At 40.7% G+C, this 16210-nt stretch overlaps 1 protein-coding gene across 2 annotated transcripts in view; it reads right to left on the bottom strand.

The window, feature by feature from the left end:
* Fras1 (Fraser extracellular matrix complex subunit 1) overlaps positions 1-16210 on the bottom strand; it is a 419154-nt gene that overhangs the window by 209744 nt on the left and 193200 nt on the right. For both annotated transcript variants that reach the window (XM_021162463.3, XM_029477538.2), the window contains exons 10-14: positions 13017-13106; positions 11310-11345; positions 9738-9885; positions 8114-8257; positions 6210-6344 (exon numbers count right to left, since the gene is read on the bottom strand). In XM_021162463.3, coding sequence (XP_021018122.1) covers positions 6210-6344; positions 8114-8257; positions 9738-9885; positions 11310-11345; positions 13017-13106 — 553 coding nt within the window. The remainder of the gene's footprint in view (positions 1-6209; positions 6345-8113; positions 8258-9737; positions 9886-11309; positions 11346-13016; positions 13107-16210) is intronic.

Below are 16210 nucleotides of genomic sequence, written 5' to 3'. Positions count from 1 at the left end.
TAATCTTTTTTTAAAAAAGAAAGAAAGAAGGAAAGGAAGGAAGGAAGGAAGGAAGGAAAGGAACGGAAGGAAAGGAAGAGAGAGAGAGAGAGAGAGAGAGAGAGAGAGAGAGAGAGAGAGAGGAAGGAAGGAAGGAAGGAAGGAAGGAAGGAAGGAAGGAAGGAAGGAAGGAAGGAAGGAAGGAAGAAACAGGGTCTGCCTGCAAGACAAAACTCCCTCTCCTCTGCAGAGGGCTTCCTCTGATCTGTGAAATGTCACTCTATGGAGTGAACTTTGTCTTTGGCCACAGCAGTGGTCCAGGCAAAGCATCGCTAGGTACCTTCTCTTTTCTGTACTTCTCCTGCACTATCACCTGCCACCTTTCACTTACTTTATTTAAGAAACTCACATTCTATAAGCACAATGCTTTTACCCTCCCTTCCCTTTGATAGGACTTAAAAACACTCCCTTCTTTCTACCCAAGTCTCTGAGACAGTAAGCACTCAGTGACCTTAGAGGCAAGAAACATAGAGAGAAAGAGAGATGGGGGGAAAAATAGAGATTGTGTAATATTCCTGAGGCTACACCTAGCCAGGAATTGCTGACAAGGCATAAATTTCAGAAGCTAATCGAAAGCAGATCACCTGTAGGCCACTGTTGAGGCACGCCTGAACATTCCTGTCTCTTTTCCCCCCGTGTGATGGCACATCACATTTTTCTTCCCTTGAAAAGTAACCCAGAATGCCTTATTATGCAATACTGTATGAAAATCACAAGCATGAGATGCAGCCTTACTTCAGTAACAAATCCTTCCCTGCCACATATGTCTTGAAAACTGTCTTTAAGTCACCGATGGGTATGAATTCACATGAGGATAATTATAAAGACAACTATCAAAAGTGACCTTGGCTTATCTGCTTAGGGGACACGCTTCTTCCATTGAGCGGAAAAGTCCTTAAGTGAAGGGAACTTGTTTGTCTGGTTAATTGTTCTTCTGGTGTCTGGTAAAGTGCCTGATACTTAGAAGAAGCTAAACAGGTATTTGTTGCGTAGGCAGAAGGGACAGAGGGTCAAGAACAGTGTGTGAGGCAGAAAGCCCTACTCATAGACAGCAGCTATGGTAAGCATGATGCAAAAGATTCACAAAGCTATACAAGATGGGTGGCGATGGTGTGCCAGCATCGCTCTGACCTCCAGTCTCAGCATGGGCTTTCAGTAACAAAATTGTCATGGGTATTCCGATTCTGCCAAATGTCACACAAGCTGTTGGGGACGGTACCTTGACAGTGCCTAGCCCTAGACAGGAATTGCTAAAAAGAGTTCTGCCTTGTTAAGAGTTCATACTCTCTTTGTGGAAAAGTCTACTCAGGACACTGTGAGACTAGCATTTACAATCACAAGCATAAGCCACAAACCATTAAGTCTTTACAGCTTTGCATCATACTACAAGGAGTCAGCCCCCCCTCGCCCAGTGACTAGTTATGCTACTTAAACCTACTACCAACAAGGAATCACCACTAGGAGTCCTTCTGCTCAAGCCTGTCTTTAAAAACCTTCTTCAGGACAACCTCATATATATGTAAGGTTTGGGACTCCTTATCTTAAACGTCATCTCTAAAAGATACACTAATTTTGACTGAAATTCAAATAATTTTAGCATCTCATCATCCAAACACTCCAAGCAAATGAGGAGATTTGAACTCCTAAGAAATGGAGTAACTTCTCTGCATTACATTTATTGATCCATCATATATGAGTGTATTTTATTTTTAACCAGACATTAATGTCAAAAACAGCCTGTTTCTTCATGTGAGTCATTTGGTATTCATCTCCCCAGGTTGAACAATAAAAGAGTGATTTCAATAATGTCTGCCTTTTATCACCCACATACTATGTGCCAAGCAGAATAGATTTATACTTTTCAAAATTCTCTTCCAGGCCTCATCATAATTGTCTGAAGTACATAATATTATCCTCATTATAGAGCTGAGAAGAATGAGCCTCTAAAAGGTGAAATGACTTGCCCAAAGCCATATAGCAGTAAGTGGTAAATGGAGGTTAAAATAATCTCTTCAGTTACAATCCCATAAAATGTCCAGTTGCTCGATTCCTTGGGTTTCAGTATCTGAGACTGTATAACATTCAAATAGAATACATTTTGCAGATGCATGTTGTTTCAGTTGTGTTCATGGTTGTTTTTGTTTTGGGTATCTCTATAAGCACCAACTATCTGCTGTTATATTGCCAGCTCACTGTAGACAAATGGCTGAGTTATTTATGTTCATATTCTAGCCATTAGGAAGCAGAAGCCATAGCCTCTCCAAACATCATGAAGAACTTGCAAGACTCATGGCTCCATTTCCAATCATGGCATGTGAATTCAGCTTCCTCATTTTGACAACAAAGATGTAGCAAGCATGTCTATCTCCATGTTGCCCATAGACCACCGAAGTATGGCACTGAAGCACATATACATGACAGAGCCAAAATGAAAACCCCAGTCTTTGGTTCTAGACCCTAAGCTTATAACCTGTGTACTTCTTCCAACTCTAGACCTGCAAACCAAAGTTGGCATTATCCTGCAACTTTGTCTCAGATCTTTCTGCATATCCAAAACTCTAAGTAAACAAGAGAAACATTGATACATGCATTTTAAAAAATGGATAAAATACTACTGTTTCCTCTTAAAAAGTTATCGTGTTTGACTGTAATCATGATCAGTAACAGTGGTGCTTTGAATGGACTCCAGGATCCTCAGTGGGTGAAATTGTTTGGGAAGGATTAGAAGGTGTGGCCTTGTTGGAAGAGGTGTGTCACTGGGAGTTGGCTTTGAAGTGTCAGAAGCCATTCTCAGTATGTTTTATCTGGTTCCTGCTTGTGGATGAAGATGTGATTTCTCAGCTACTCCTCCAGCTACTCGCCACCATGCCTTTGCTCCACCATTATGAACTCTAACTCAAAAAACCATGAAGCTGATTAAACACATTATAGATTGCCTTCGTCGTAGAGTTTTGCAAGAGCAATAGAAAAGTAATTACAACAGTGATGCTGGTCTCTTTACTTTTGTTTCTTAGGGTATTTTTTGTCCTCTATCTATGGGGGTGTGTGTGTGTGTGTGTCCATTATTAAAAGTTCTTATCAGGGTAAAACAGAAATGACTAACAGAGAAAAGTGAAAATCAAGCAGGAGTGTTCTCAGGGAGTTCAGTCTGGATCCAGACTTGGATTTAATACCAGAATTCCAAGGTGAGCAATGGACCCATGATGCTGATAGTAAGAACACAAGAAAGCCAGGACCATGGTCCTGATACTGAGAAAACGAGGAAGTCGGAGTAATAAAGGCATGCAAGGAGTGGCAAGGCCTTATCCATGTGGTGAGAAAGTACTCACACAGATAAGGCCTCACACCGGGCTTCAACCGACTAACAAATTGGCTTTTGATCCCTGGAGATGGCTCAGAACAGTCCAAGTGGCAAAGATCCAGTCCTGAGACCTGAGGTATATGAACTCAACAAGGGTGTGAGGAAGTGGGAAAGGGAGCAGGGTGTTGCTGAACCAGATCTAGCTGGAAGCAAAGGACACATAAAGGTTATGGTAAAAACCTATGTGCTCGGAACTAAAGTCAGGGATTGGCACTGGCGGTGATTCCTCCATGGCTCTGCCTGGGGGGCAAAAGGGACAAGCAACACATAACTGGTCTTCAATTTAGCTTACTATACAAACTGAGTAATGCTGACCAAGGTTCAGTGTGTCAATCATCAAACTCCAAAACCAGAGAAGGAAAGGAAATGAATCCGAGACAGCAAATGTGAGGCAATCTGTCAGCCACAATTACAGCATGATTTTACCTCAATCAGATCTGAAATAGAACAATATTGACATATGCCCACATGTGTAGAAGGCACAGTGTACATATCACTGACGTCCCAAGGAAAGGGAAAGGATGGAAGACCAGTGGAGGAGATTCCCTGGCAGGACTCGGAACCTTTTCCACTGTCTCATTTACCTGCTCACGGTCTTTTGTGAAGAGTCATATACATGAGCTACTTGTCTTCATCCCCCTTTTTTTTTATTCTTCCTATATCTAACATAGTGAGCATGAATATTAATAGGGAGATTTCTGTTCATTAGTTTCCTTAGCGGAATGCTCACTTTCTTTTGGTTTGGATGGGCCAATAAGGTGGAGAGTTACCCTAGTCATAGCATAAATGACCACCAAGAGAAATCAATCCAGGAAGGCTCGACGCTATAAAACGGAAGGCTTCTTTTGAAAAGTTTAGCATATATTGGAAGAACATGGGTTGGATGATGGCCACCCAAGGTCAATGGTGAAAAGCCAACATTAATGGTACAAGTGTAAATACTGCAGGAGAGAGAGAGAGAGAGAGAGAGAGAGAGAGAGAAAGAGAGTCCAATGCCAAGAAAGCTTATTTGTGAAGATGACTTGTGTAATCTCAGTGCCAAGATAGAACGTGAAACCTGCTCACAAATCTACCTTTAGTTTTTCAGATGACACCCTCCCCTTCTTTCTCTCCTCTTGCTGTTTCTCTTTTTCCTACTTCCTTATTTTATGCATAAAAATGCAACGAGCCTGAACTAAAGCAAATTGGTTTAATTCCCTGGAGGGAGCATGAACAAATTTTCCCAGCAACTTTCTACTATGGGCGTTTGCAGGAGGGTTTGTGGATGGAATGTGAAGCAGGCGGTTATGTAAACCAGTAATCAAGTGAAACATTACCCACTTCAAAATGCCCCAAACCAGTATTAGTGCCACCAATTAAAACACTGAACAGAGAGATGGGAAAATGACCAAAAGGAAGCAGGGGGAAAATGGTGTGTATATGAATAAGTGTGCATCTGTTTGGTTATGTATGTGTGTGTGAATGAATGTGTATCTGTGTTTGACTGTGTGTGTGTGAATGTGTATCGGCGTTTGATTATGAGTATGTTTATGGGTGAATGAGTGTATCTGTGTGTGTGTGTGTGAGAGAGAGAGAGAGAGAGAGAGAGAGAGAGAGAGAGAGAGAGAATGAGTGTGCATCTGTGTTTGACTGTGTATTATATGTATCTGTGTTTGGCTGTGAGTATGCGTATGGGTGAATGAGTGTGCATCTGTGTTTGGCTGTGTCTGCTGTGTGTGTGTGTGTGTGTATGAATGAGTGTGCATCTGTGTTTGCTTGTGTGTGTTTATGAATGTGTATCTGTGTTTGGCTGTATATTTGTGTATGGGTGAATGAGCATGCATCTGTGTTTGTGTGTGTTTGTTTGGAGGTGTGGTGGGACAGAGGGAGGAACATAAGCTAAGGGAACTAAACTTTCTTCTAGGGAAAATGGGCCAATAGAAATGCTAGCAGGAGGTCTCTTTGATGTAACAGAAGAAAGAAAAGAAATACATTAAATCATTTCATCAAATCAAAATTTCACCTATTGTCCTAAATTGCCCAGTCATTTGATACGTGTGAAGGTGTTTACACCTGCCCACTTTGAGTCTGGTCTAAGGTAACGGTGAACAGAAAATGATACGCTGTAAACACTAGAGGTTATGATTTTTGGTTTCTGCTTTGTTTTCTCTCCCCATCTTTTATGGCTGAGATGTTTACAAAGCACTGGCCCTTCAAGGACTGTCCAGGAGGCTAAGGAGGGAAGAAGGAAATCATGAGGCAGTTGGAGCTAAATAGTGAGATCTTGTCTCAAAAATACATGAGTAAGTAACCCAAATTTAACTACATCAAAATCTTTGTACATCTCTAACTTACACTTATGATTCCAATCACTATTTCAAAATTGGCAAAGCATAAACAAATGAAATTACGGTATGACTACTTTTCCCTCTGGAAGCAAGTACAATATTAGGAATCTGGACTAGATCTTAAAGGAGTGAGCCACACACAGAGGAGGCTGAGAAACAAGCAGCCTGGGCATCCCTCCCTCTACACCTTCTGCTTCAACCCCTGATTCCTGGTTCCTACCATGACTCCCTGTGATGATGGACTGTGAGGTCAACGTGTAAGATAAAACATACCCTTCCCTTCCCAAGTTGCTTTTGGTCATGGTGTTTTATTACATCAATAGAAAACCCTAATTAAGGCAGGGGACAAACCACAGCCAAACCATAGCACACCTATTTGAGTAGCTTCATCACAGCTCCTGGAAACCTCCAGTTTATGCCTGGATAGGGGCTGTGGCAGCTTTCTCTGTAGCACACCCAGCTGGAGCCCAGTTAGTGCTCACCTGCACATGAATGGTGATCTTGGTAGAAACCATCCCCACAAGTGGACACACACTGTCCCTGCTGCATCAGCAGGGGAGGCAGGCAAGATGAACACTCCAGGCCGCTGGTGCATGTGGAGCACTGGGGCTGACAGGCTGGCCATAGACAAGGGGGAGAAAGAAAAGATGGCAGGTTAGATGGAATGGATCACTCCAAGGCTGACTCTCTCACACAGACACCAGTCCTGAAGTTCTAGAGTCACAAACAATACAAGAAAAGGGCAAGAAATTCACAGCCTTCATTTTCAGAGCTAAGATGTTCAGAGCAGGTACTGTGCAATGCCTTTACAAACATAAATGCTTTAAGTGCACAACAACCCTATAGAGTAGTGTGATGGTTTTTATATTCTGGGCCCAGGGGGTAGCAGGATTAGAAAGTATGGTCCTGTTGGGATAGGTGTGTTGCTGTGGGTGTGGGCTTTAAGACCCTCATCCTAGCTGCCTAGAAGTCAGTATTCTGCTAGTAGCCTTCAAATAAAGGTGTAGAGCTCTCAGCTCCTACTGCACCATGCCTGCCTGGATGCTGCCATGCTCCTGATAATGGACTGAACCTCTCATCTCTAAGCTAGTCCCAATTAAATGTTGCCCTTTCTAAGACTTGCTTTGGTCATGGTGTCTGTTCACAACAGTAAAACCCAAATCAAACAAGTAGGTATGGTTTTTACAAATGAGAAAGCAGCTCCAGAGATCAAATAACTTGTCAAAAGCCACCAGACAACCAGACACTGGCATTTGAAACCAGGCAGTCTGGCTCAAAAGTCTTGGTCTTCTCTACTTACTTGTTCTCACTATCTTCACTACCCAACTAATTTTTTTAAGAATATAGCTCAACAACATTAAAAAAGAATGAAGACTTTGAACCAAGAAACAAAAAATAATGAAAGTAATATCAATGAAAGTAACTAAGCCTTAATAAGACTCATCTGTAGCCGGGCGTGGTGGCACACACACCTTTAATCCCAGCACTCGGGAGGCAGATTTCTGAGTTTGAGGCCAGCCTGGTATACAAAGTGAGTTCCAGGACAGCTAGGACTACACAGAGAAACCCTGTCTCAAAAAACAACAACAACAACAACAAACAAACAAACAAACAAAACAAAACAAAACAAAAACAAAAGACTCATCTGTAGCCTAGATGCTATAAAACAAAGCATTGAACAATGTTCACATGCTTAATCCTTGCCATGACCTTCTGAGAGGACGGGTTAAATATCCACAACCAAAACATAAACCTACACATTTGTGAACAGGTTAGTAACTTTACAAACCAGAGACTAAGGGTGGCAGTAGTATCTGACCTCAACCAAGCCAAGATTTCCTAGCTAAGATCTCTTCAAATTAACAAAATTTCTGAAGTGCATCTTAACTCTTTCTGGAAGCCCTCATAACTTGTAAATCATAAGCTACATTAGCAATTGTTGTGCAACATGGCCCAAGACAACAAATCTGTCTGGATCATTGGTTCCTTGGGTGGAGAACTGGAAAGTTCAGGTAAATGATCTTGGAGCTCTCTAACATTTCTATGTTTCCACTCTGGATTAACTGAAGATTTCAGTAAATGACAGCAAGCACCATTATGTTACTACCTTTTAAGTCTTCAAAATGAAAGAAATCCAGTTTTGACTATTGCATCTGACCCCCGTATCACCCACCTCCCAGGAAATACTGGAACATCTATACAATTTCAGAAGAAAGAGATCTTAAGGTGAAAAGGCTAAGACACTTATGATTTGCAGTGGCTTCTGGATGCATATTTTTGCATTGTGATCCCTTCAGTAACAATACTTTGGCTCAGCTACCATAAATCACATTGATAGTCTCTTTAGCTCTAAGCAACTGTACCTCTGTACCTTTGTTTGCCATACCTAAACAAAGACTGCCTGCTTGGTAAAAGCCCAGGCCACAGCTGTGCACACATCGTCCATTCTGCAGCAGCTTTGTGGGATCCTGGCAGAGGTCACAGTGGTCTGGAGAATGAGAGCAGGTCAGGCAGTCTGGGTGGCAGTGAACTAGAACCAAGAACAAAGGAGAGAACTCAGTAAAGCCGGCAGGTTCCTGAAGAGTCCACAGGATACATACATTACAGGGAATAGGAAGGATCAAGAACGATAAAACTTGGATGCAAAGCGGCCCCATATAGCAACACTACGGATTGATGTGTGATTCCCCAAGTCTGAAATATCATCATCAGCTTTCCTAGTCTCCAATCAAATATGTAAAGTCATGAGCTCCTCAACACTCTGACTGCTGCGCTGACTCGAGAAAGAGGTGGAATTACCTCCTTGCTATGGGGCTTAAGCAGAGTCAGTCATCCATGCTATCAAAGAAGCTCTTCTGAAGCCTGCCATGCACAGAGAATTCAGAGATAGAGGATATAACTTTTAAAACTAGCTATATCTTTAATGAATAACATCATTTTTCTTTTCTCTTTCTCTTCAAAATCTTGACTCTCGTTCACACTAATCAGGATTATCCCTCTTCTTGGAGGTTAACAGTCACCAAGGGGCTGTTGTCAGGTTTGAAGGTTTTCAAGGGCCTGATTTTTTAATGCCTCATATATAGCATACTCAATATTTGTTTTGTAAAACCCAGAGAGCCAGTTTGGCCAAGGTACTGTAATTAAATATAAGGTCGCATTGCTTTTCCCTTGGCACTTCTTCAGTGGAACTCTGATTAGCCAAAACAAGGTGAGGGGGAAGGCAGATGCTACCGTGGGAAACCGGAGCCTGCAGATGGAAACTATTAATTAGGAAATACAAATGGACGAAATGCCACTTGTTTTGAGATAGGCTATGCTAGAAGAGAAGCAGAGTGGAGCTGGCCAGTTGCAGAGCCTGCCAGGAACCACTAACCAGAACTAATTCAAGCCCAGGTGATTTGGAGGCACAACTGCAAAACAAGTAGATAAAATTTTCTTTTGGAAAAAATTAATGAGTCTTGAATTCAACTTTAAAACCTCATTTGAGAAATGCAAAAGAAGCCATCTGTTTCACAGTTCACCTTTAAGAAAGAAAGAAAGAAAGAAAGAAAGAAAGAAAGAAAGAAAGAAAGAAAGAAAGAAAGAAAGAAAGGAAGGAAGGAAGGAAGGAAGGAAGGAAGGAAGGAAGGAAGGAAGGAAGGAAAGAAAGAAAGGAAAGAAAGAAAGGAAAGAACACTGACAAATTTTGTAGAATTATTCCTATATTTTCAACACTAGAAGGCCGATAGGCCTTGGTGAGTCCTTAAAATTGTGGTATTTGACTAATATGATTTTTCAAGATAAATAAGGCATATTTTATAATTAAGAAAACTAAGACACTGAGGGTCAATGACTTGCCCAAAGTTATATGGTTGTAGTCAAACAAATTCTGCAAAGATTGATAATAAGAATAATTTGTCAAAAATTAAGGAAACAAACAAACCTCCAAAAGTGAGCAACAAAAAACAAATTGGAAGAAAAATGAGAATATCTCTGAATTTTCTTGACAGGAAAATGGGACATGGACCTACCTGGTGTGCAGTCTGGACAGCATTGTCCCTTTACCACCAGGGCTAGGGTGGCCACTGGACATGGTGGGCAAGACGGTTCATAGCAAGTAACTTGAGCCTCCCGGCACTCACACAGCTTGCAAGGGCCTTCTTCCCACTTCTTCCCATCCTGTGGGAAACAATCAAGACAGTGACAGGGAGCAGAGATTCTGAAGAGGATCTTCTGGGGTAGACCAGCAAGCCTCCACAAAGACCAGGAGATGCATGCCTTCAGCACCCTGTCTTCCCAATTTTGCCCTCAGACAGCAAGAAATTTAACAAGCATAGTTTCTCTTTCTTTGTTTTTAATTGGTTTCTTTTAATGTGCAGCATCAACAGAATGATTTTAAGCACACTCAAGAGATAAATTTTGACATACCTTTGGGCAACCAGAATATGTAAGAAGTATTTCAAATGTGTTTCTCAACACATTTCACCCCTCAGAGCCAAAACAAAACCCACCAGGGGGCATTACCATTACCTCTTGTACCTAGTGGTTAGCAGGTCCATTAAACACAATCTCTATAATAAGAGGAAGAAACTTAGTTCAAACACTGTATTTTCTTGTTACAGTCAGAGTAACAAGAAAGGCATTGTATTCTCAAAATTAAAGCTTTCACAGGTCCATTTGTGTGTGTGTGTGTGTGTGTGTGTGTGTGTGTGTGTGTGTGTGGCTACAGATGTACCATGAGATTTCTCTCCTTAAAATATTCTTTCTGGCCAACCGAATTGTGGTACTATGTATGAATAGATTGACAGAGAATCTATACTGATTTTAGAAGCAATTTCCTTTAAAAATTGACCCTGGAAATCAGAACGAGACAAAGGTCCCTTCATAGGCTGCACTGGATTGATCAGAGAGAGGGGAAAATGAGCAGATGGGGGAGTACAGTTTAAAATAAAAGTCTGACAAAATGCTTGCTGAGCTAACTAATGTGAAATATCGCTAACAGTCAGCTTTTTTCAAAGCAAAACAAAACAAAACAAAACAAAACACTTTTAATAGCACTTTTCAAAGTGAAGGGGAAATTGTGAGAAAACTGGGGGACACAGTGGAGAGAAGGAAGAGATGTTATGGGTTCCTAGATGTTCATTCACAAATCCTTAAAATGATAAGCTTGATGTCTTTAAGACAAGACCCATGGTAGTGCAGAACTAAAAGACCGGAGAAGGGACACTCAGTTGCTTGGGGAATAATTCCGTCACCATCCCTAGGAGTGATTCCTCCAATAATTTACTCTACACAAAGTTCCCTCAGAGATAAATCTGCGTTGTCTAGGATGAAAAAACTAATCAGGAGGAAGGTAAAGGAGATATGTAGGTGCCCATGATTAGTAAATAGGCCAAAAAAAATAAAAAAGTAAAATAAAATAAAACAACCCAAACTCAAGTCTAGTGTATTAAAGTCTCCGTTTTCACAACACTCTTAATTTCCAACCATAATGCCATCAAATGTAGCTATGAAAAATGCTAAGACACCAAGTCCCCCAGGGTAAGTTCATGCAAATCATTATTTAAAACAACTCCAGGCACAAATTAAAAGTCCATACTTACTGGAACATGCTTAATTTCTCTTGCACTTGAAGACATCTAGGAAGAAAAAGGAATGTATTTATGATACCACTAAAAACACCATTAGGCTGATCTGTTTATTTTTCCATTAGAAGATAGCCATTCCCACCAAGCAGCATGCAATTTTATTAGCTTCTTATGAATAAAAATAAAATCTGTCTGCATCAAACACTAGGAAGTCATACCATTCGAGGATGAAGACATTTTGGACTTTTTATTCATGCTTTGTGCTCGAGCATGTTGGTTCAATTCCCCCTCAACATACAGGGATTCGAGGACAAGGAATCGAAACTTTTAAACGAAACTCTTGAATAGCAGCAGCCTGCTATGGGGATTAGTACTTATTTCTAACACTTGATTTTCTTAAGTTCCATTCGGTTTAACTTCCACAAAAAGAGATGGATGAACTAATATTCTGAAATGGATCCAAACTCAACATTTCTAGGGACACATTAATTTTCTAAATTCTTAAGACAATGAAGATGACTAAAATATCACTGTGAGACAAGTGATAACAACGTTCTAAAATTATCAATGTTTTTAACTACGGATATGCCACTGGCTGTCCTAAGAGTTTTGCATCTGTCATCTTAATAGCCCAGGAGGAGAGTACCATTTTCATCCGCACTAAATAAGAAGGGACCTTGCTCAAGATCACAGTATGCAGCATAGAAGGGATTCAAACTTATAGCCTACTTTGTTGACTTACATCACTCTCTTAGAATGTGGTGACAGATGTGATTGAGACCTGTTAGTTTAGACTGAGACCAGTCACAGCACTGACTCTCAATTGTTACAACCCTATTCTGATTGGTCAGCAAAACCGCTGTATTTATGATCAATGAACATAGGTTAAAGAACACGATAAACCTGTCAACATCCCAAAATCCTAGGAGAAATATGGGCTTTAAAACTAGGGCAGTGCTGGAGAGATAGTTCAGTTGGTAAAGTGTTTCCCACATAAGCACAAGCCCTTGAGTTAGATCCCCAGTAGCCACATGAAAAGGCGGGGTATAGCATGCGTTTGTAATCCTTGCACTCTGTAGACAGACACAAGCAGATTCCTCAAGCTCACTGGCCAGCCAGCATATTCATTTGGTGAACTCCAGACCAATGAGAAACCTTTCCTCAAAACCAAAACCAAACCAAATCAAACCAAAAACCAAGGTAAGTGTCCTCTGAGGAGTGACATCCAAGGTTTACTTCTGGTCCCCAGATGCATGTGTAAGTGTAAGACAAAGTTAAAGGGATAACAGTAATTCCTTTCTTTGACACAAGGAGAAATAATACTCGAGAAAGTGGAGTTTGACCCCACATTCAATCCATCAAAGTTCCATCATTTCTTCTATTTATTAAGTGGGGAGTGTGTGTGTGTGTGTGTGTGTGTGTGTGTGTGTGTGTGTGTGTATCTGTCTATCAGTCTATCTGTCTGTCTGTCTGTGTCTTCTCTATCTGTTTTCTCACACTATAAATATCTTCCCCCGAGAGCAGACTCTACTTGATGCTTCAGTCTGCCTGTCCCCAGTACATAGCACATTCTTGAAGCTCATATAATAGTTTGCTGGGAGAAAAAAAAAAGAAAAAAAAAGAGTGGGTCTAAAAATACTGGGAGATAATAATAGATCCCTTTATTGGGTTAATTTTGATCTATTAATTTTAATAGTGTTTTGTTATTAACCTGATACTCACAGTCTCTGTCTTCTGTTCATAAACACAATAACCATTCCTTGAAATGCATTCTGGGCAGCATTTTCCTTCTAAGTGAACTAATTCTTCACCCTGTAGGGATAAGAGGTGCAGTGTACACATCAAATTAACATCTCCAGGCAGCAGTGCTAAATTGAGAAGCAGCTGGGTTCCTGACTGGAATGAGAAGCTCCACACACTCTGGGCCCATTGCTTATTTGTGTGTGCCCCACCCCCAGGGCCCATCCCCACCCTCGCCCGTACTGGACACCCACCCTAGCTGGCTCCCTCTGGAATGTGTCCTGATAGTTCCAGTGTATTCTCCAGGTGCATTTCCTCCCATGTGCTCTGTTCTCTCCACCCCATAATTACCTACCTACCCGTGACCAGAAACAGCAGTCATGGCAATGTCATAGTACAGCAAAGACAAGTGGCAGGAAAGGCTCACACTATCTCAGATTCTTACAGTCAGAATGTGCAACCTTAGTGTCAACAACAGCAGGCAAATCAAGCCAATATTTGAATATCAAACCAGAGGGATCCTTTTATGTACAGATGTAGAATCAGGCTAACATACAGCTAACTTTTGTTTTAATTATAGGAGGAAGAAAAGAAATGGCACATTTTGAAGACGCATGTTTGCTTACAGTCTTCCCACTTTAATAATTTCAACTTAATTTTTATTTCAAAAATAATGAATGCTTGATGTTTTTTAAAAATCTAAATAATTCTCTGTAGATGAGAAAGTTTAAATTCCACTGCAGCCCCCATAGTCCAGAGAATATGCTACTAAATCACAAATTCTGCTTGCAATTTTCTTTATATAAACAATAATATCTAATATTCGCTGGCTGGCTGCAGAGTGTTCTTCAAAGCACTGCCTACTTTCTGAGGACTCATTTAGTTTCTGGAGAGTGATATATTTCTTTCAATATTTAATATTCAACTTGAGGGCTCTATATTGAATTTCAAAGTTTAGGAACCATATTAAATAGAAACAGCACTGTACAATTAAATACTCATATGAAACGATGATAGCTTATGTTTAAAACACTATATTAAAGAAAAATAGATTGTAAAAGGATTTGTTGTCTTTGGGTTGTACCATTAGGAGTGGATTTTAGGCTCTCTTCTAGAGTCTTCAAGATCTGCTAAACAGAATACACATTTCCTTTTTAATGAAGAAAAACATAAATTTCTAAAACAAACACAAAACTGTATGGATGGCTATAACACTGCACAATTCCTAAAAGTTATTTCAAACAGAAGAGATCTGTATGGATTGCTCTCCATCAAAATTCACACCAGTCAGAGGCCAGCAGAGAGCAGTGGGTGCTATAGGGATCGGGCGTATTTACATATAAATTGTTTTGCAGAAACAAGGAATCAGCTGTGGGGAAGGCAGCACTGAGGATCAGAATGGAATTTTGCTTTCAAAGCATATGAAAGGGTTTATATGTGTGTAATCTGAGTTGCTTAAAACAATATTTTGAAGCCATACAGAGTATACTTCTGTTAAGAAGAAAAGGCAGGCCAGAGAGTTGCTAGAGACCTCCCACAGCCCACAGAGAGAAGAAGGTGGCTGTTCTGAGTCTTCACACAGGGCAGTGAATAACAAAAAGCCCTGTTCCTGGGGAGCAAGGATTCAGCCTGTGTGAGGTAGGAAGGTCTAAACAGCTTTACTATTTATAGAAGCCTGGCTGTCCCCAAACACGCCAGCTTATTGCTGTGGGGAACATGCCAACTAGCTTCTGACTTGGGCTTTGAATAGAACTAAATTGTGAAACAAACTCATTCATTTCACATTGAAGTGTGTTCTCCATATCAAATGTGCTGCACCTCCTTGGCTGAATACCTAACCCCTAGGGAACAATGACTCTGGAAGTCAATTTAAGGCACATTAGCACAGGATGGACTTTTTTGAGGTAGTTTTCTTCTGAAGGCTCCCTCCCCAGCTATGCATGCCTTCCCTCTTCAGTAGGCTGTGCTACAGGTCATTCCTCCCAGCACAGTACATCTCTGGAGTAAACAGTACCCCCTTTAAGAAGAAAGCAATAATGTGATATCATCATCTGAATTTTACGTTCAAAGACATTATATCGCCTGGAAATATGAAATCAATCATATTGTGTTAGTATACCATTGGTCAATTTATGTTTCAGTGTTGAGGGTTTTTACTGAATACATCAAAGATAAGGATCATGCCATATTCTCCTTCAAAAAAAAAAAAAGCAAAAACAAAAACTGCGCATTGATTCAAGGCTATCCAGAACATTGGTGCTGATTCAATAATAAATAGCAATGGAGAGCAAGTATGATTCTGTCATCTGCAGAAACTGAGATCTCTATAGCCTTGTGTAGATCCGTGACACTAATACCTAATATACCCTTGGTCTCCAAGATTAGAAGTCAAATAGACTTGATATTTTCAAGAGGGCCTCAGAAAGCAGGGTGGAACTGACTGGAAGCCCCAGCAGTGGTGCCACAGCTGCCTCACAGTTATTTCCCTCAGGAGGTCTGAGGACATCTAACTCATATTTCCATAATCCTTGGTGCTCCTGCGGACCTCCAAGTAGAATCATTTCTGCTCCTGTATCTGGCTTCCCACAAAGCCCAGGAACTCTCAAGGTCATGGTACGTCTTCTTCATTGTTTGATCACCAGCGATATAAGCAGAGTAGAAATTAAGAAGCTATTAGGATAACCAGGCTTTAACAAGGTCATTAACCAAAGCTAATTTCAGAATTATGGTATGTAAAAAGAGGCTGAAGAGTATTTTTTTCTTCCTCCTTAAGATTCTATTTTGGGCTGGAGAGATGGCTCAACGATTAAGAGCACTGACTGCTCTGCCAGAGGTCTTGAGTTCAATTCCCAAAAACCACATGGTGGCTCACAACCATCTGTAATGGGATCGGATGCCTTCTTCTAGTGTGTCTGAAGACAGCTGCAAAGTACTCATATAAATAAAGAATAAAAAATAAATATCTTTTTTAAAAAATGATTCTATTTTGGTTAAAGTTTCACTACTGGCAGTAATTCCAGCTTAGAATCTACTAACTTACACAAAATTGGGGGTATGTGGAGACCCTCTAGAAAAAAATTAAACATCTGGGGAAACAGGCCATGGGCTTCAGAACCTCAATCCTTAGAGGCAAAGGTGGGGAGCACAACAGAAAACAGATTAGGGAGCACGGCTCT

The sequence above is a fragment of the Mus caroli genome, unplaced genomic scaffold (assembly GCF_978045245.1).
Source record: "Mus caroli unplaced genomic scaffold, Mus_caroli_1 scaffold_4, whole genome shotgun sequence".
Classification (NCBI taxonomy): domain Eukaryota; kingdom Metazoa; phylum Chordata; class Mammalia; order Rodentia; family Muridae; genus Mus; species Mus caroli.
The sequence above is the reverse complement of the archived record's forward strand: the minus strand, read 5'-3'. Positions and strand labels throughout refer to the sequence as shown.